We start from the raw sequence: 20,264 nt of genomic DNA, 5'->3' as shown, positions 1-20,264 counted from the left end.
CCAACGTTTGCATCTGTCCCTCGGAAGGCGGTGCGATTTTTCCATCCGGTGCCGTTTTGCAGCAGAAGGCGAAGAGATTTTCGCGCTACACCCCCAAGGTCGGCCGTGGGCGTGCGGGTCGCGGAGGAAATTTGCATCCACCGTTGCCGACGAAAACGCACCGTGTGCACTCCTACCTAATCTAACCACCGAAAGGGAGAGATTGGGGGCGATAATCAGCGATGGCGATGCACATCGAATTAATTTTCACCGTGGCCTCGACACACTGTCGTAAATTATGCTTGAATAATTAAAAATAAACCGAAGGTATTTCTGCATGAAGGTTCTCCCTGTCGCTGCTGCTGGTGTGCACGGGGAAAACTCGTTTCTGCTAGATGCTATGCTGCCGGGTTTGTTTTCTTACGGTTTTCCCGCTGTTGGAAAATAATAAAAGATCCACAAGCAGAGGAAAGCCTAAAGCTGGTTAATGGTTTTTAGAAGTGCAGGAATGTTGGATGGTGCTTAATGAGTAACGATTAACATTTATCTCGGTTCGGGGTACCACGGATTTAAAGATTGAGATCTTCTGACCTACTTCAATGATACTGTTCCGCTTTGGTATGGAAAATTGCTATTATTTACCATAGATTAATTCCAAGAACCATTTGAAACTCCTTCTACAAACCTGTCTCTTAAGAAGATATTTTAAAACGTCATAATATGTGCAAAAAAGTTCATAATATATTCAACGTGAGTTTTAAAAAACACTTCATGTTGTAGAAGCGTATGCATTTTCTTATGTATGTTCCATGACCTATTGCTTGCAAATATTCCGATAAAATTAGTTTGAAGACCTCACATGATCAAGTTTTTTTGTGACTTATTTTTAACATTTTAAAATTAATTCATAACTTATCCGACAACATCAAAAAATATTTAAATTCATTACTATTGTACGCAAAACTAACTATCACAATATCATAGCAAAAAATATCATTTATGTTCTAGTCTAAACTTTCGGTCAAAATTCAATCGTTTATTCTATAATCATTATTGCAAAAGTGAATTTCATAATATTTACCTTGTTTGTTACTTTTATTTATAATGTTGTGTTTACTTTCCTTTTGTATGCATGTTTTCTATTGTAATCAAGATGGCAGTTATTGAAGGACTTTCTATAAATATTTCGTATAATATTCAATTGATAAATCATATATCTTCAATTTAACTTTTATATTTAACAGTTGGAAATGGTGAGATTTAGCTATTTATGCTATACCTGAACGGTAGTCGTCGTTCAAGTATAGCATAAATAACTAAATCCATCGAAAGCAAAGTTTCTTTATCAAATTTGTTATATTTATGCTAATGAACTTGTCATGTTTATGATTTCAAATAATTTTATAAATTTTCTAGTGGTCTTTCAAATGATGGAATGATTTAGAAACGTAGAATGATATAAAAGGCTATGCATGTTTTGCTTTTCAAGTATATCAATTTATTGAATTGCCACAACCTAGTTAGCAGTAAATTAAAATCCTTCATTTTACTTGAGTTTGTTTTGAATTCTGGTTTGTTTTGTTTGTCCTAGCGTTCGATGAAACTCAAAATTTCCTTTTGATACTGACCGTAGACGGTTGTTTACCGATTAACAAGCGCATATTTACTTAAAAACAAGCTTTATTCTATAACAAAACTGTCGTTTAAAAGTCATTATGTGCCACCAAGATTAATGAGCGACACCCGCCCCGGCCGTGGTCTCATCTCACTTTCATTTCCGGTAATTGTCTGCGTGTAAAACAAGTTAGTCGTTTGGTTGGTTTGGTATTCATTTTCCCTGTTCAGTTTTAGGTAACTGCCAAACCAGACCCAACGCTCACAGAACACTGATTAGTTCAAGTGGTAGAGACGCTTCGTTGCACCCGTGTGATTTCGTATTATATCACCCTGATCGCCTGCATCATCATCATCATCATCACCAACAGCATTGCCCGGAGTCGTTACTGCCGTCTTTGTAACGTAACGTCATCCGTCAAGGTATCACTATTCAAAACGCCCATCCCGGTCTCGTTTCCGGAAACCCGCCCGTTCGACTAACAAGATAGACAGGATTAGAAATCACTCCATTGCCATTCAAAACGAACGCAGTGTTAGGGATCGCTAGCGTCGGCGGTAGTAGAACTGAATCCTAGCGGGAGTCGCCAAGAAAGGCACTCTTCGGCAGAGCGATGGCCATTCACGGTCGCCCCGAAAGTCACCCCTGCGGAAAATCAGATTTTTAACTTATCCACCAGCCATGTGGAAAATTGTCTTTTTATTATATTTTTTCAATCAAACATATCTCGCCTCGGTTCTGGTGATCCCGGGCCGAATCCATCTCGTCTCGTGCCCGGACCGGTGCGTGCGTGCTCGGGCACGAGTCCTTGATAACATCCCCGGTACCCCTCCCGGGATCGACCCGAGAGAACGCCAGGAATCGTTGATGGTTGATAGAAAATTTGATGCGGGCCGGGACCGCTCCGATGTTAAGTGGTGTGGAAACGCCGGTAATGGTTTGGCCTGCGTTTGACTCTGCTTGCGATAACGATATGTTTTGCTGCTTGCTTCCGACACCCTTTTGCGCCCTCCACCCGAAGTGGATTCTCTTTCTGGTTTAGCCATGCATCAAGACGAACGATCACATCAAAGTGTTTCTGTTCGGAAGATGCAAAGACCGATGCGGACGTTCGGTGTTATGGATGTTAGTTTTGAGTCTTTTGTAGAGTAGATCACTCACCGTTAGGCACGTGATGTTGGATGGATGGTACAGTTCGATGGATTGCGATCTAGAAATCAACCCAAAATGGTGTCTATGATGAAAGCGATGTTGATGATGATGATGATGAGCGTGTTGGTATCACGCAGTATCTAAAAATCCGACGACATTCATTGAGAGATAAATTACTCATTTTCAGGCATATTTTGTCTCGAACCAGCTTATAATGAGATATTTGGTTGATTAAATATAACATTGTGTTGGCTTATACCAACATTATCAACAAAATCGTCGGTCATTGTTTGTTGAAATATTATTCTTTCACACTCTTATTTCATTTCAAACGTTTCAAACAGGTATGAAACTCCTTGAAATTTTCTTCCTCTCTCCAATAGTGGATTCTTACGCAAGAACGCACATTCTTTTTAAGATTTCTTACGTATTTCATGCAAATCACTCAGTAAAATCCCTCCAATCCATGGTTAAATCGTGCAATAACTTGTTCTAATCTCTTCGATCGATATCCGCACTCCGTTTGTTCAATGGCATCAAATACACCCTCAGGTCCGGTTAAGACTTCACTTGTCCCAACCGGCGGTGGAAAGCCCTAAATTTTCCAGTATATCCTATCGTAAAAATAATATCACCAAAGTTCCAAAATCTATTCCACTGGACAAGGGTCAGCCGGGTTTTGGCGATTCGGTGCGCTTTGCAGCGTCCACCGAAGGGTCGCCCTATTTCATGCTTGATTAGAGGCTTCACGCCAAAAGTATCATCATTTACGCCAGGGATAGAGTTAAGTTGAAGAAAATAAGTAATCAATTCAGATTTATGGCCTTGCGGATGAAGAAAAAAAAGTTCAAGAAATATGATTACGGTTTGCTTTGGCGAAATCTTTGCAGAAAAATTTTAAAAATAAACGTGTTTATAAATCGTCCAGCTTCTTGAGGTCAGAATAAAATTGAATCAGTGTATTTGTAGCCCATTTGTACCGCAATCGAATACAATATGGTGATGCAATAAGCCGCAAAGAAAGGCAAATACTTACGGCTTTCGATATTGAAGGCTCAGCAAACTGTTTCGACAAATGATTGTCAAATAAAAATCGTAATACAATGGTGTGCAAGAATGCATGTTTTATGCACATTTTTAATGCATCGGCTGCCTTCACGGAACCGCAGCCAGGATCATTTTATTATGATTTCCCTTTCGTTGCTGCTTCCACTCACGACAGAAGCAGGTGAAAACTCTCCAGCCGCTCGTTACAAACGGTTTCTTCCGTTTGTGTGTGTTCCGAGTAAGGAAGTCCATGAATTCCGGGGCCCAGAATAAGGCTCGGAAGAAGGGCCAGGCAACAAGAATTATGATGAATGTTTGTAGCAACATAAATGAAAAATGGGCCATGGTTGTAAAGAAGTGGTTTCAAAAAAAACCGTAGCAACAAACGATAGGTACAGGATCGTTGCTTTGTGAAGTTTATTTTACCGGGGTCTCTGCGCTTGCGATGGGTTCACGTGTACCGTGGACAGTTGCACCGGCCTCCAGTGGCACGTGGTCATCCAAAACTGACCTGGGTGCGTTGCACAACACCGGGCCGCAATCACAAGCGAACAGGTTGACGTACGGATTAAGGTCGCTTGTAAAAATACCTCTCCGCTGGTTGTAGCTTTGCGTGTCGTCTCCGTTAAAAAGACGCGCCGTCAAGCGACCTCGTAAAGTTGGTTAGGTTCTGCCAGATGAAGCCTTCTTACTGTGTACGGCTCGCTTCGGCTCGTGCCAGGGTGCACGGTGCTTAATTATGACGAATCGCGCTACGTTACTACGGGAGAACGAGACCATTGCGTGATTTGATGAAGCGTGCGCTAAAGATCGTACTAAGACAACGAATTGTGCTCACGCCAAACGATCAGCTGGTGAGTTTCGGGATTCCTTTTTCCTTGCCACACTTCGGGAAGCTCCTTGTGGCGGCAAGGAACTGTCGGCTTTGAGCAGGCGTTTGCTTACGGCCCGAGGGTACATGAGCCCCTTCCGAAGAGTCGAACCGAAAGCGGGTATCCTGCCGGCAGAGGTCCGCACACCTGCCAAATTATGATATATCTTCAACGTTTAAAGCCTTACCATTCGCGTTCGAAGACGGGACAGCGAACGGTGCGATCCGTTTCAATGCCTGGCTCTTCCGGAGAGGTTGGATAGTTTTTAACGTCCTTCCTGAAACGAGACGATACGACAAACCAAACGGGCACGTTGTGCTCCATTCAGTCGTAAAGAATTACCCCGGCATGACATAACTTTGCTTCATATGTACAGGTGGTTATCTTCTTTTCATTCTAGCTTTACAAAACGTAAAAATAAAAACGTTGCCTTAACCCCCGCCACGTTTTCGAAAGTGGTTCATTTTAAATTTAATTTACAAGATAAACGAAGAAACAGATCAGCAGATGCAGCACTTGCCTACGCATCCAAACGAAGAAGAAATGCATCGGTGCATGCTGCAACCGAATAGATGCACACGTCGTTCATTAGGAGCCCATATCGCACTCGACAATCGGAATACGGAAATATGCATCCGTTCCCTTCAGGCACGTTTGGACCCGTGCCAGATTTTAAAGCTAATGTGATATTAATCAAGCTACTACATTGTACGATACTTACACGAGAGTTGCTGAAATGTGTTTAAGAAAACCGAACCTTTTTTGGTGAACATATTTCAAATTTTGTAATATTTTGGATGTAGTTTCTTGACACGCAACACCTTGGAAATATGTATGTATTTTTGTACATTTGTATTTTTTTATTAATATTTTTTTTCGTAATATTACATTCTTTCTTCCATTTTTCTGATATTAATTACAATACTTTGTTTGTTTTGCGCCAAATGCCGATGTTTCACCTCACAATAACGTTTTTCGGCACACGATTCTACAACGGGTTCGGTCTTACGCCTAAATGTCTCCCTTACCTGCGTGATCTCTTTTTATATAATTTACACATTTATATTTATACTGTTTTTTCCATATACGACTATACGCCTATTTATAGAGACCGTTTCATTGTTTGCTTGTACGAGGTGTAGAGTAAAGGGGAAGGTGGGGGCTCGGGTACGAGGATGAGGATTGGGTGCGGAAGTGGATGTACGGGAGTTTTGTTTGCTTGTGTTGTGCCGCGGTGCTCCAATCTTCTTACCACAAAAGTACACAGTAATACTATTGTATAGTAGTCAACACATCAAAAAAGACATTGTGTAATGAATGTTACTATGTGCGTTATCAACATTAATCAGCGATGGCTGAGTTGAGCTTTGTGTGTTTAATTTCTTGTTTTTTTTTGTTACTTTTGCTCGCTCATATTGGTTGCTTTTTTCCGTTTTTCTCAGCTTGGCGGGTATCATGTCGTCTTCGGTTTAGCAGGATTTTTTGCCAAGTTTCGCTTCACCTTACGGTGTAAATCAATTTCGCTTACTGCTCGTTTGGTTTCAAACGCTCCACTGTTTTACTTATTAAATACGCTTTTCTGTTTGCTCTTGTTTTGCTTGTCTTATCATCGCTACCATTGATTCCCTTAGCAACTAGTATTTACAATAATTTGCGCTAAAAGTTTTTGTGGCCTTAGAATAGGTGTAATATAACCCTTTCACAAACTTTCTTACCCTCTTTCTTTGTTTGCTGGTTTTGTGTTCATCTGTGAATTTGTTTTTGTTGATCACTTTCACATCACTGCCTTTGCTTCTGCAGTTTTTTTTTTTCTTTATCGTGGGCTTTCCCTTACTTTTTCCTCAACTCGTCATTTACATACACAACAAACAAACTTCCTTGCCATTAAAGGTATAGTTTTTGTTCTTTTTCTCATTCATTCAATTTAATGGTGTGTCTGTACATAACATTGTCCGAATGTTGCGCTCCCCCACCCAAGACGAACGTTTGCAAATTTTGTTTTTGTTTTTGCCGATCTATTCGATCATAAATTTTACAGTCTACTTATTTATATGGCATCTGCTTCTGTATTTTTTATGGTTGATTTTTTCCTTTTTTTTAATTCCACTATTACAGTATGAAATTTGGTTTGCACCAGTGAAGATGCAGCGTAATGCAACGTGCGTTGCATGTTGCACTATGTTTTCAAAAAATAAATTTTAAAGAAACACATAAATCGTACCGAATGGCTCCCTCTTCGTTCTTGGAATCGGTATTACAACCAGCTGCTTTGATGTCTAGCAAGTTGGGTTCCATTTTGCAATAACTTTTGCGTGCGTTTTTGCAACTCATCGAGAGCGGTAAGGTGTCCGCAAAACAACGACTGGTAATAAAATAATGTCGATAGATAAATAAATAAAACTAACTTAAACGAGGCGATCGCCCGGTTCATGCCACACGTTTCCAGTTCAGCCCGTGAAGCTTCCTTCCTGCTGGCTAGAATACGTCAACCGGGCAGTATAAGAATAAAGCAATACTTATGCCGGTTTACGATGTTACTGAACTGGTTTTCTTCTACATAATTCAAACTAAGAAAATTGCACTTTTCTCCACGTTCTGGTTTGCGGTTTGGCTCCTCTCGCGCCCGGGACAGATTTGGTTGGCATTGTGTTTTTGTTTTGTATCGGTTGAAATCATCCGTTGAAATTTGTTGTTTGTTGAACTCCTTGAGGCCACTACAGGCATGTTTACTGGTTGAGTTGGAAGGTCTATTTTGAGTGTGTCGATAGATAGTGTTGCAGTTTTCTGCACCGTTTGTAACTGCTCGGTTATTGATTTTGTTTTCTTTGCTCGTTGAAACATGACTTGCCTTCTTTCTTCGCTTGAAATTTGTTCGACTCTGAAATATTTAATTTCACTATTTCCTTACCGCTAATCAATTGTTACTTACATCACTGTTTGTTTGTTGTGTTGTTGTTTTCCATCTTTTTTCTTTAACTTTCGCGAACCCAAGCCATCTCAATCCAAACGAGGAATGTACAGTTGTTTTGCATGTTTTTTTTTTTGCTCCTTCACCATACCATTCCATTGCTTTCTGCCCCATATCTTCCGATCATTTCCCAGTATTCTTACAAAACCCCGTTTTTTTCTGTTGTTGCTTCCTTTCTTGATATTTTTTGTTGCTACTTTCGGTTTGCGCCCCTGGACCGCGTGCTTCCCGTGCGCCAACTGGTGCACATTGGTAATTTATCTGATTTCAAATCTTATTTACAAGCCACGGAACCTTCAACCGCTGCAGGCTGCTCGTTCCCAGCACACACTCAAACACACACACACACACAGTTTCGCTCATTTCACTACTGACTGTTTTTTCTTGTTTGTTTGTTTGTTTGTTTCCGCCATCCCGTTTGTTTACACTCGTGTTCATCTTCATCCTGCGCTCCAGCTCTCGTAGCGATCGGTTCCACCTTCGCCACGTTACCGGCATTAAATTCGTTTTGCTTGCGCCCTATGGCTTCCAATGGCCACTGGAACCACCGGTGGGAGGGGGTGGAGAGGGAACCTTGGTTTCGCATCGTCCAACAAGTGAAATAGGCGTCATTCGCACCCGCCCGTGGGGTTCCAAACCTCCCCTATTCACCCGAACGTTTCCTAGCACCTTTCCGCGACACGTATGCGTACGCCTAGCCTATGAAAATCATGAATAATACTGAACCGGTGCACGATCGTCCTTCTTTGTATGTTTTTTTTGTTTGTTCGTTTGAAAAGGTGTAGCGCTCCATGAACAAAAAACTTTGCAGAACGCTTGCAATCGTCAGCTGACGTGACGTAAATTCCTTGTCAGGTTGTACTATTTCACTCGGACACTTATGAGAAGCTTGCACCATGCGATCGCTGTGCAAAAGAAAAACAATCCCAAAAAGCTGTGAAATGGTAGGATTTGGTGATCGCAACCAAAGGTAATCGGTGTTAGCGGGCGGGGGGGCCCTAAGCAGTCACCGACGCTCGCAAGTATGACTAGTATGACTGACGCATATGCAGAGCGTTCGGTGCTGGCTCCGGTGCTGCTGCGTGGTGGATAACGGGAGCTAGGGGATATTAGATTTGTACTTGACTTGCGGTCGCTAAATGCAGCTGATGCGGATGAAGGTGCAGCTGGCTGGCGGCGGACTCGTGGTGATGGTCGTGCAGCTGATGCAGCGACCCCAGGTGATGCTGTTCCAGCAGGGAGGCCGCATTCGCTATCGACGACAAGGACGAGCTGGACGATGGTGACTGCTGCTGTTGCTGCAGCTGATGGTGGGTTTGCTGATGCTGTTGCTGCAGAAGCTGTTGTTGCTGCTGCTGCTGTTGTTGCTGCTGATGTTGCTGCTGCTGCTGTTGCTGTTGGTGTTGCTGGGATTGCTGCTGTTGGTGCTGTTGATGCTGTTGCTGAAGCTTCGGCGATGTGCTGAACTCGAAGAGGTTGGTGTTGAAGTTGCTAGCACTCCATCACGTGTACTCCGAGCGCCAACTCTGTTCGACGCAAACAAAAATGAACAAGAATCAAACAGAGGATATATGAGAAATTATATATTTCGAGTTTTTTTTCTAAATCTTCCTACGAATAATTTTACCAAAATATGCAGTTATCTACTCCTGAATGTAATTGAACCATAAGACTTACCATTGAATTTAGTCCTAGATGGTAGGATTGCGAATGCGGGACGACACCGCCACCTAGCGAGCCAGCTCCGCCGAACCCGTTCTGGAGTCCACCGGAACTTCCGAGGGCTCCCATGCCGGTCGTGTACCAACCGCCGTGCATATGCGTATGGGCCGGATGCAGTCCACCGGAAAGATGACTATGTTGTCCTGTTCGATACAAAAAAAAAGCGACGAGAGAAAAAATAATCAAAGCAATTAGTAAGAATATTCAACTCACTGGCATGAACTCTGTAAAGTGCAATATAAATGAACTCCACAGTGGGAGGTTAACTTACCCATAGAGCCGGGGAATCCGCCGGGGAAGGAGGGCTTGTGGTCTAACGGTTTCATGAGGTCCCCAAGATGGCTGCCGAGCGGAAGACACGAGCCGGGGATTCCTTTCTTCTTTTTCGACTTCGACGAGAGCTTGCGGTTTCGCGTCTGGATGCCTTCCTTCTTCATCGTGAGCGGTCGATTAACCTGCGGGGAGAGGGAGGGAAGAAGGACACATACACACATTAGCAAAAACGGACAAGAATATGGCGCACATAATGGGTCTGTCTATACGCGCGTTAATCATATGAACTTTTATGAAGAAATTGTGGGATATTTTGGTTCCTTGTTAACAGCGGCTTACGCGAAATGCAAAATTAACCAGATCCCATAAAGATTCGTCTCTCCATCGTTCCTATATCGACAGCGTCGGGCGGGACCTCCGAAGTGGACCACATCGGTCGGCTCGGCAAAAAGGGCACGTGTGTCCCGGGTCGCTGTAGCGGCACGGCGCGTTCCGCTCGATTTAGCCGGACGAAGGGCCCCCATTTCGTACGAGCGAGCGCGTGCTAGGAATGGGTGCACGCGCCACACAGATGCATCGCTTTATCCGCATCCGCCGAAGGTCCACCGCGGTGCAAATGTGGCGTAAACCGTACAACGTCTATGACGAGAGATCGTTGTTGCTGTTGCGGGCGAATTCTGGGAAATCTCAGCACTCGCTTCTCAATCGGGTCGATTCTTTCAACTATCGCGCCACACGCAAATTCGCGCCCCGCCTTGCCAACGTCCCACCGGGGCCGGGGGTGAAGGGGTGGGTGTCCCGGGAGTCATAATTAGCCGCAGTAGCAGCCGTTCAAAACCCGGCCGACCATCCCCGTTAACGGGCCGCCCAGGCCGACGCAAGGCAGGCGAAATAAATCTTGATGCAAATCAGCATTCCGCCGAATGCGAATATTCCCGAAACCAACCCTCCCCCCCACTTCCCACCTCTCCCTACAAACCCGGCTCCATCGCGGGTGAAATCGAGCGAAGTTATTAAAGCGTTAATTGGCGTTCTGTACGCCACATCTAACTTCATTACCAGAATCGGTCTCGGTGCACTTTCGGAGTTCTGGTGGCGGTGACTTTCTCCATCTGGAAGCAGGGGGCCACCGAAAGAGGGCGGAGGGCTGCAGATGGCACCGCAGCGGGATAAATGGTTCTGATGATTTTCCGAAGATAAATTGAATCATTAAAAATTTCTTTAATTACGAAAACCTTCCGCCCGAAAATAGCCGCCAAGAGTTTGCCCGGAGCGATGTTTGCCGAATGTCGCAAGCTTATTATCGAGTTTACACTCGTCCCTAAAACACCCTCCCTTCTTTCCCATGAGCCTCCTTCAGCCGATTGTGGTCACATTTTTCGTCGGCAGCGTAATGCAACTCCTCGATCGCGATCGGATAGGGCCTTCGGATAACGATCTACAACCCGCGGAGTCGCCAATCTCCATCGCATCTCGCTACTGCACAAATGCACTCCTTTTCGACGCTGGAGTTTCAGTTTTCCTTCCCCTCCCCCCTCTTTCGCTCCCACTCACCGTGGTGGCGCGTCAGGTTCAGATTTCACCGGGCCAACCTGGGCAGGATGGCGACAAATCCCCGATTTGCTTAATTTTCGGTCATTTGCTGTTGTGCAAGTGCATTTTGTAAGCGGTTGTGGAGCGGGTTTTTTTCTTTATTTTGTTTTATTGTACCACCCGATTGGGGGCATTGGGCAGAGCGAAAAATGGAACCATCCGCAAGGGATCCATTTTTAAACATTTGATCTATAAGAAGTCCGTTCCAAACCTGCACCGGGCAAAGGTGAACCCCATAACGTGTACCTTTCTCGGAGGGAACCCACTCTGAGCCGGTGCGATTGCAATCTTCTGCAATTCTTCATTTCCTGCCGTCTTCAGTCAATCGTCAAACGCAACGATCGCAAATTTGCTTGATCTTTTTTTTCCTTTATTTATATTTTGCGTTGCTTACTTTCGTTCTCCCTTTCCCTCGACGCCGGGTAGATCCCTCTATTGACGGATTGGTTTGTGCGAAAAAGGAACCGTTCCCGCCTGTTTTGGGCGGGTTTTTCCGGATGAAACTTAACGTGAGGGGTTGTATTATGTTTGTTTAACAAAACCGAAAAAAAATCCCATACCCACACACACAGACACGGACATGGCCATTAATGAATGGTTGAACAGGTAGGGATCGCTCGAGAGGTGAATGAATTGAAACCACTTATCGATGTCACGGGAACAAGCGCGGCTTAAGCGAGAGGCAGCGAGTCCTTCCGCTTTCCGAAAAGGGGATTGCCGGATAATACCGTTTGCAATTGAAACTGTTTCTGTTCCGAGGGAGAAAAGTCCGATGTGTCCCTTCCGTTCCCTCCGTGGATCGAGCCGCTTTTGTTGCCAAAAATTGTCATTTTCCTTTTCTTTTCCTAAGGATTTCGTTACCACCACAAAGGCATCGGGTTCGTTTGCGCAAGGGTATCAATTACATTGGCGAGTCACTTACTACTGCACTGCGCCACTGTGCGCTCTGGGAGGGCTCTTCCAAAAGACCGGAGGATTTGCTTTTGCAGAGATTATAGGTTTCGTCATTTCAGAGCGATTTTTTCATTGGCCAATTATATATTTGAATCGTTTTTGATTGTTTATTTCTATCACATTATACATTTGAATCGTTTCTGGTTGTTTGTTTTTATCGCTGTTATAGCAATTGGAAGTTTGTCTTCAAATTTGAAAGGAAAAGAAATTTAAAGGGAATCATATTAAAATCATAGTTAAATTGCATATTTATGTTTAAAGCAATATGTTTAAATGGCGGAAAAGAACCAAATGCACAAAACTCACTGCAATTTTCTACTTGTCCTCTTTTGTGCGCTTCGGGTTGAAAATAACATCTAGATTGCAATGACTGCGCTTCTGGAGTCTGGCACCGAGTGTTGGCGTGACATTTCGCAGTCTTGAATCCAACAACCACACACAAACACACACACACCCTTGGCAGACGGCGGAGAAGAATCCCGCCGATCGCTATCGGATTTGTCATTCAAATTAAGTTCGTTCGCGCCGAGCGGGTGGAAAATGTTTGATAGCTATCGCACGTGCATTATCCGACCAGGGTTTGGCCACCGTCGGCTGCACACGGGGCCCCCCATTCATCCGTGGGCGGTCACATTCCGACCGAACCGACCCAATCAACGCCACATTGACAGCTGTCATTCTAATCAGATTGCACAAGAGCATCACCGATCCGGATGGCGTTTCCCGGACGACCGCCCGGATCGCGAGCGCGTTGCACTCAAACCGACGTCGAAAATACACCGAAATCTTGGGAGGCAACTCTTGGAAACAGCCGATACGAGGCTACTGGATGGTGCGCCATAAAACGCGCGGGACACAATCGCGGGCCAATAAAGTCCCTATAAAGATGCGTTATCGGTTAGGTGTTACCGGTGGTAATAAAGACGCACGTAGGCTGATCGAACCCATCGTGCCGTTCCCACTCGGCGCTATCTATCGGCTGCCCGAACCGTGCAAGTGCCCTTCAGATTGGGTCATTTTTTGGCGGACGCTTTGGCTGGAAGCTTATCGGTTCGTTCGGGTGTGTGTGCATTTTAATGCTCGTGACTCGTGCTCCTTTCAATCGATGATTTGAACATAAAAAGAGTTATCGGAAGAAAGCTATTTTGGAACCGTTTTATAATCGCCCAAATGGCCTGTTGTAGGATTGCGATAAGATCGCAGCAAGTGATCGCGACGTGCCGCGATAAGCCGCCGACCTGACGAATCCCTAATCGGATCCGAGTCTTGATCAGCTTTAATTGTGGCTGGTTGATTTCTTTTAACAGCCACGTTACGGAAAGCCGGTTCGGCTTTAATCAGCACAGTTGGACACAATCCGAAGACGTGACAGATTTTATCAAAAAATCAAGAAATAACAAATCATCAGAGGAAGCACCTCTGAGTCATAGCGTGGTGTATGACGATTGTTTCGCGATATCTCCGTTCATTTGGGGTCGAAAACGGGCAAGAGGCCCCGTTACCGAGCAAATGTAAAAAGAAGAGTGCCACTTTTTGTGACCTCCGTCGGACCGGAATGAAAGTTTATTTTCCATGGTCATGCCATGCGTCCTGGGTGTGCGTGCTTGTGTGTGTTTGTGTGTGCAAAACAAACATGTAACTACGAGCACATTTTAAAAATCGTTATGGGGTAATTTTCCCCCGAAACAACCCATATTATCAGCCACCTCAGGCGAGCGCCACGGGTGGAGCTGGCGCCGTTTTTGGGTTTGCTTTAATTCACTTCCACGTTCCCGCTTTTGCGGCGGGAGGGACGGATGGGGGGCGGGTGGGTTGGCGGGTGCTTGGGAAAATGATACTTCCTCAAATCTAGCCAAACATTTCATTAACCAGCCGAGCCAGCCCGAGGTTGATCCGCTTCGTCCAATCTAAAATCCTCAAACAACCAAACCGGCGAGCACACACACACATACATTTTAATGATAATTACTATTATTACGGCCATAACAATTCATTTATGCTGTGCTAGGCACATCATGGTAATATTTCAATATCACTCTACACTTTCAGTGCTAGCTCGCTCGTTCTCTCCAGTTTTCTCTCTCATCCTCTCCGTTCTTCTCTTGCACACACCGGTGTGTGTGTGTGTTTTTTTTCCGCTTAAACTCGTGCCGAAAAGAGGAACGCTGTTGTTGCTATCAAGAGTTAAAGAGCTTTTCCCCATTTTCCGCCAGGCAAAGCCGGCGAGCCCGTTATCACCGGAAAATAGTGACGAGTTCACGCAGACACTCGCTGTAGGCTTGTTTTTTCCCTCCTCAGCTGCATTCCTTTTCCTCGCTTGGGTACTCATTAAGTTGGACGCGAGGTTGAAGAGTTGGAACCCCCCCCCCCCCCCCCCCCCCCCCCCAAGGGGGAGGTTGATTAGAAGTTGATGTAGTTTTAATTTTTTAATGCGTTTTTTCCTACCACTTTGAAGCTAGTTTTTATTTTTAACCGCTCCAAACGTCCCCAATCCCCCCCCCCTCCCACGCTGGGAAAAAACAGTGCGGAAAGGGGGTAGCTTCATATTCAGCTCTTTTTGAGAATTGTTTTTCTATCCCAAAACCATCCAAAAACGTTCCTTTCTCCTTGCTTCCCTGCAACAACCCCCCTATGCCACTATTTCGGTTTTCGTGCAGTCCTCTCCCCCTCAGCAAACTAAAATCGGCCAACCCTGCACGCAGCCAGTTTTGCATAAATTTGAATAATGTATATTTCATTTTCTTTCGATTTCCATTTCACCGACGCTGGGCTTGGGGTAGAACGGGGGGTTTTTCCATCAGCAACAGCATTTGTTGACCATTGTCCAGGGTTCCCTGCTTCGTTTTGGTGGAAAGTAGAAGGGGGTAGGATGGAGGGAATTATTCGAATGAATGTTCATTTCTTGCGCTAATAATTGTTATATTTACGGGATTAAATTTTCCTTTCTCCCCCATTGACGATCATCCACCGGAAAATTACCCACATGGCGTTGGCAGGGGAAACGACGCTCCGTTAGATGTTGGACCGGGAATTACGATAATGCATTTTTATGAACGATAAGTTAAATGTTTGCGATTGGAGATACAATTTTGCGCTCCTTGTCAACTTTTATGTAAACATTTCTAACTACCTGCGAAGCGTTTGTCCAACGGACCTTTAATGGTTGATCAGGTTGTAGGTTAACGCAACCCTGCCCGGTGGGAGATTCGGCCTCGGGAAAGTTGACGTCGAACCGAATGGAAACCTGAAACTGGCCCTTGTCAATGTGAAACAAAGCGCAGTACGGCGCAGGAAAAAATGACGAAACCTCTTTAACCTGTGGAAAAAAGGGGGTCCCAGCGCCGTCCAAGCGAATGGTCCAATTTCCTCGCAATGTCCCATCGCCGTTTTTCCCGCTTGGGTCCCCCTCCCCCATCCCCCTAGGCACTACTTGACACTGACGTGCTGCCGAGTGGCGTTTCGGCGTTTGGTGGTGGCGTTTCGAATGCCTCTCCATCCGATCCGTCTTTAATTTTTCTTCTACGCTTTGTTAAAGCCCTGGCAAAACATACACACACACACACACACAAACTCGCGTGTCCGTGGCCGTCTTTTCTCGGCCGTCTTTTCAACTGTCATTCAAAGAACGGGCGGGCCTGACGGACAAAAGCCCCGACAGTGCTGCAGAGCACCCGGTGCGGTATCATTATGCTTTCGCTTTTCCCAGCGTCACTCGCGGTTGGCGCAGGCGACAGGTTGACAATTCGCTCGCGAGATGAATGACTTGTGTGGCCGATGACGATGACGATGATGATGATGGTGGTGGTTGTCCGAAAGGTGCGCTACCTTCTTGTCGCATGGGTTTGGTGTCAATCGGTGACCACCTCAATCGGATGCGCCGGCTTGGCTTTTCCGTATCCCTTGCGCCCTTTAATGAGCAGAACATTCCTTTCCAGCGATTTTCGCGGGGCGATTTTCCTTCGATCGATTCGGTTCTTCCCCCGACGTGACGCAACCTTCTGCCCTCAACTCTGATACAATTCCAGCCCCTTTAACGTGTGCTTCTTTTCTTCAATCAAATGACAGCAGTTTTCCCTCGATAGCCCACCACCCGTGGCTGCAACACATCCTGTGACAAAACCCCATACGGAGCGGCAAGTTACTGGCTCCTAGCACGAGACCAGATCCAGTCAAGTACCGGCCAAATCCCCTCGCGTGCTTCACTTCACCGTTCATTGCACGAAGAACAAAGGTTGTACCGCAAGGGATGGCTTCACGAATCCCTTAAAATATTCATCGCACCATCCACCCAGGAATCGGAGGGATTCCACCCACCCCTCCCCACGGGGTGGGTAGCTATCATACAAACAAAAAGAAAAACATCACGGCCAAACACATCCAAACGGTCGCGAATCGGGAGTAAATCAATCTTATCTCACTTCCCAAACCATTTACACTCTATTATCGTTCGGTTAGGGAGGGACCACGGGGAGGAACCCAGTGGGGGAGGAAGGCTGTATGAGATTGATTATCCTGCTGCATGCTTCGGAGGGGGTGGTGGAAAATCTTTTCCAAATTTTCCCCCTACGCAGGGGATGAAGTGGCCGGATGCTGGAAATTGTTCGGACTAAATCAATTCACACTCTTCTGTCCAGGGGAGGGGGGTTCTCACTTCCGACACTCGCGCAGAGGGCACGTTTTGATCGATCCACTCCCCCTACGACCAGGGAATAGATACAACGGCACATGTGTGTGTGTGTGTGATTTTTTGGGCTTTTCGCCGAGGGAAATTGCGTCCCGACACGTGCCGAAATATGAGCGCGTCATAGGATTTTCCCCGAGGGAGGGTGATTTTCCCGAACCGATCGCTCTTTTCCCTATCAGTGACGGTGGCACTGTGGCTGATGATGGCTGATTAGAGGATGAAGTTAATTTCCTGTTCAAAGATTTGAGTGGGTTGGTTGGTTGGGTGTTTTTTTTTGCGTCATTTCCAATTTTTTATCCGTTAATCGGCCAAGGGTGGTTTAGATTTAACTCTCCCCGCTTCCCATTTCATAAATATGCCACTTGCTTTCAATTAAAAGATAGCTACAAAATACCATATTTATGACTGTTTGTCTTTGCCCCGTTGCAAGATGGAGAGATGGCATTTGTGCCACACTTCCTTCACCCTCGTTCGTTCATCTGGATGGAAAAGCGGGGAAACCAGCACGGGAAACGTATAAATATCTATATAGTGTCCGTCCGTGCGCTAAGTTATGCACGCCGGAGCCGGCATCATTAACGCTCATGTCACGCTACCGTGGACACAAATCGTCCTCCCGGATATCCTTCATCACACGCGCACGAATATTAATCGCTTCCGTGTCCCATTTGCGTGCGAAATCTTCATCTTGCCGAGCCGAGGGGGAAGGAATACTCCCCCGGCGACCCCCGATTTCCATTCGCTCGCCTCCCATTAATGGGTCATTACTTTCCCACCCCTTTTCCTCTCGCTTCTCTGCGGGTTTTCCCACTGGCGTCGATGCAGTTTCGGTATCGGAATACATTTTATTGCCCAGTCTTCGAAGATGACGTCCTCACCGGTGGGGAGGACGGGGGAAGGACGGGATTGATTAAGTTCTTCGGACCGTAATTTATGGCGCTCGCATGAGAAGATCTTTCTCTTCCGTGCTGATCCCCGGGTGCGCATCCGCGTGGATTTACTTACATTGTGCAGCTTGTAGTAGAGTCCGCAGGCGTTGCAAACGGGTTCGCCGCCCTGATTCCGTCGCCACAGGGTGGTGGTGGTCGTTTTGCAGTTGGCGCACGAGGTTCCCGCTCGTCGGGCGGCACTTTGAAGCGACTGTGGAAAGGGAGAGGAGGGAAAAATTAGCAATCATACATCAAACATTATCGGGACGGCTGAAAACTTCTGTGCGTTGCAGGGGCTGTTGTGGTTGCGATCGGTAATTGTTGACATTGAGGAGGTTTTTCTCTGCGGTCCGAAAGTGTTCTACCCACCCGCGGGCCGGACGCACGGGACGGTGAGGTGAGCCCACCTTCTGAGGAAACCCGGTCCGGTTTTTGTTTTCTGGCCCCCTTCGGCGAAGAAGACCGCACCGGGCGTTAGGCGCACCTTTTCGACTTTGTGTCTATTATGTGATCGTTCGGCGATTATTGGATAATACGCTTGTGTGTTGGTGTGTGTCTATGGGACAGTTGTTGATCTGCACCACGGGCGGGAAGGTTGCAGTACCGCGTAATCTACATGACATTTATTAAATTCTGGAATTTTACCGCCCCGAAGCGACGCGAAAACCGGCTGCCACCGCTCGCGGAGGAGGACGGGAGGGGACACTGGTCCGGAAAAGTGTCCGCCGCAGCCGGGTCGGTTCGCCTCGGGAAAACAATTACGTCTGAAATTGATTTATTACGCCACGCCACGCAGAGATCGATCTGCGCCGCGCTGAGGGGCTTGGAGCTCGGGAAGCGACTTTGATTTGAGCCGACCGACACGGTCGCTCGCGCTCCTGCGGTTGCTGGGCCCGCTTTTCCCCGAGGCCATCAATTTCAGGTCGTTGCGGGACGATCGGACGGTGCCGGTTCAACGCCACCTCGGTCGCTCGGGTGTCTAATTTTGCTCAATTTTAGCCGCGAACGATGATTCGAGTGAGTAATGTTCGTTTGGACGGCAAACGGACGGAACGGGCGGAGTACGATCGGGATCGGGCTTCTTGTCGTTCGGCTTGTACGACATGCAGCTGGCACCTCGAGCATCCGTTGATCCGACCGGTTTGACATTGTTGCCTTCCGCCGCACGCACCCAACGTCACAAACAATTCCTATGTTCGAAATTCGTTTCAAAACACATGTCAAAGTTTGGCGCTATTTTGGTGAATGGTAAAACATCAAACGAATTAGCTTTATTTCCCAGCGACAGAGGCTTATTACGGCGAATTCGTTGCCCATTTAATGAGCACTCGTCAGCCGCACGAGACCATCCGCCTCGATGGCCAAACCGTAAATCGGTTCGTTAGTCATCGCATTTTCCAAACCACGAAGAAATATGGCATCGCTGACAGTCACCAACAAACACACGCGCGAAACATTTTTTTTTTAACTCCTAGACTGATGGACGCTTTTTGGAGGAAAAAAAAACACTGAATTGAAGAAAATACGCAATTCAATCAAACCAGAAACAGACGGAAAATGAAAAATTACTTCATACTCGAGTTTCCATTTGTTTGAGAAACGGACCAACCATTTTGGTTTTAAAGAAAGGAGCTTGATGAACGGAGTTAAACTCAAATGGGCGGCTTGTCTTTTTTCACTCGTTTCAATTAATTCTGGACCAAGATGATAAATTCAATTTTCTTGTGAAGCTTACGGGAAACTGGAGTGAACGTCAACTACTCTCTCGCTCTCTTTCTCTGTTCATAAAAAAAGAATGTTGAACTATCATCATGACTATTTCGCGTGTGCTAAGGTTAAACGTAGCTGAATTAATTATTATTCTGTTGTTTTGGGCTCTCTGTTTTCCAGTTGGGACGGAAACATACTAATCACTTCATAAATGCAGGTTCGTTTTTTGTTTGCTGTTTGTTTCCTTCCTCCATGCCACGGATGATGGATGAGTGTAATGCTTTAAATTTCCACATTTTTTCCCTAAACTTTCGTACATCTATAACAAATGACCATCGAAAAAGACTAATGAGCTGTTGTTGCGTAAACTTGCTTTGTTTGAAGGTGTTTAAAAAGCAACAAACTGTTCGTGGTTCATAAATTCTAGCTTTGAAATAATTGCTTCTATTTGTTGCAGTATGTTTAGTTTTCTGTTTTCAATCCTCAAAACAAAAGTTTCCATTTTGCTGATCAAACTTCATTACAACTTTCCATGGAAGAACGAAAGTAAACCACACCCTGCTGGTCGCCTAGAAGGGGCATGCACTGTGTCTTGATTACAATATAAATCCCATTTCCGTGACGCCGACTATTTATTCAAATGTTGTCCTGTGACGTTAGCCTCACCTTCGCCGCCTCGTTGGGCCACCCTTTTTCGGAAAACACGCACTGGGAATCCATCGAGCAGCCGAAAATACATACAGGAATGTAATGTGCCCGGGATCAA

General features: G+C 45.8%; 1 protein-coding gene across 1 annotated transcript in view; it reads right to left on the bottom strand.

The window, feature by feature from the left end:
• Positions 1-9,135: 9,135 nt before the first annotated feature.
• LOC131258567 (GATA-binding factor C) overlaps positions 9,136-20,264 on the bottom strand; it is an 87,464-nt gene continuing 76,335 nt past the window's right edge. Inside the window, exons 6-9 of the mRNA XM_058259916.1 lie at positions 17,865-17,999; positions 9,627-9,810; positions 9,311-9,498; positions 9,136-9,159 (exon numbers count right to left, since the gene is read on the bottom strand). Coding sequence (XP_058115899.1) covers positions 9,136-9,159; positions 9,311-9,498; positions 9,627-9,810; positions 17,865-17,999 — 531 coding nt within the window. The remainder of the gene's footprint in view (positions 9,160-9,310; positions 9,499-9,626; positions 9,811-17,864; positions 18,000-20,264) is intronic.

The sequence above is a fragment of the Anopheles coustani genome, chromosome 3, assembly GCF_943734705.1.
Source record: "Anopheles coustani chromosome 3, idAnoCousDA_361_x.2, whole genome shotgun sequence".
Taxonomy (NCBI): Eukaryota; Metazoa; Arthropoda; class Insecta; order Diptera; family Culicidae; genus Anopheles; species Anopheles coustani.
The sequence above is the reverse complement of the archived record's forward strand: the minus strand, read 5'-3'. Positions and strand labels throughout refer to the sequence as shown.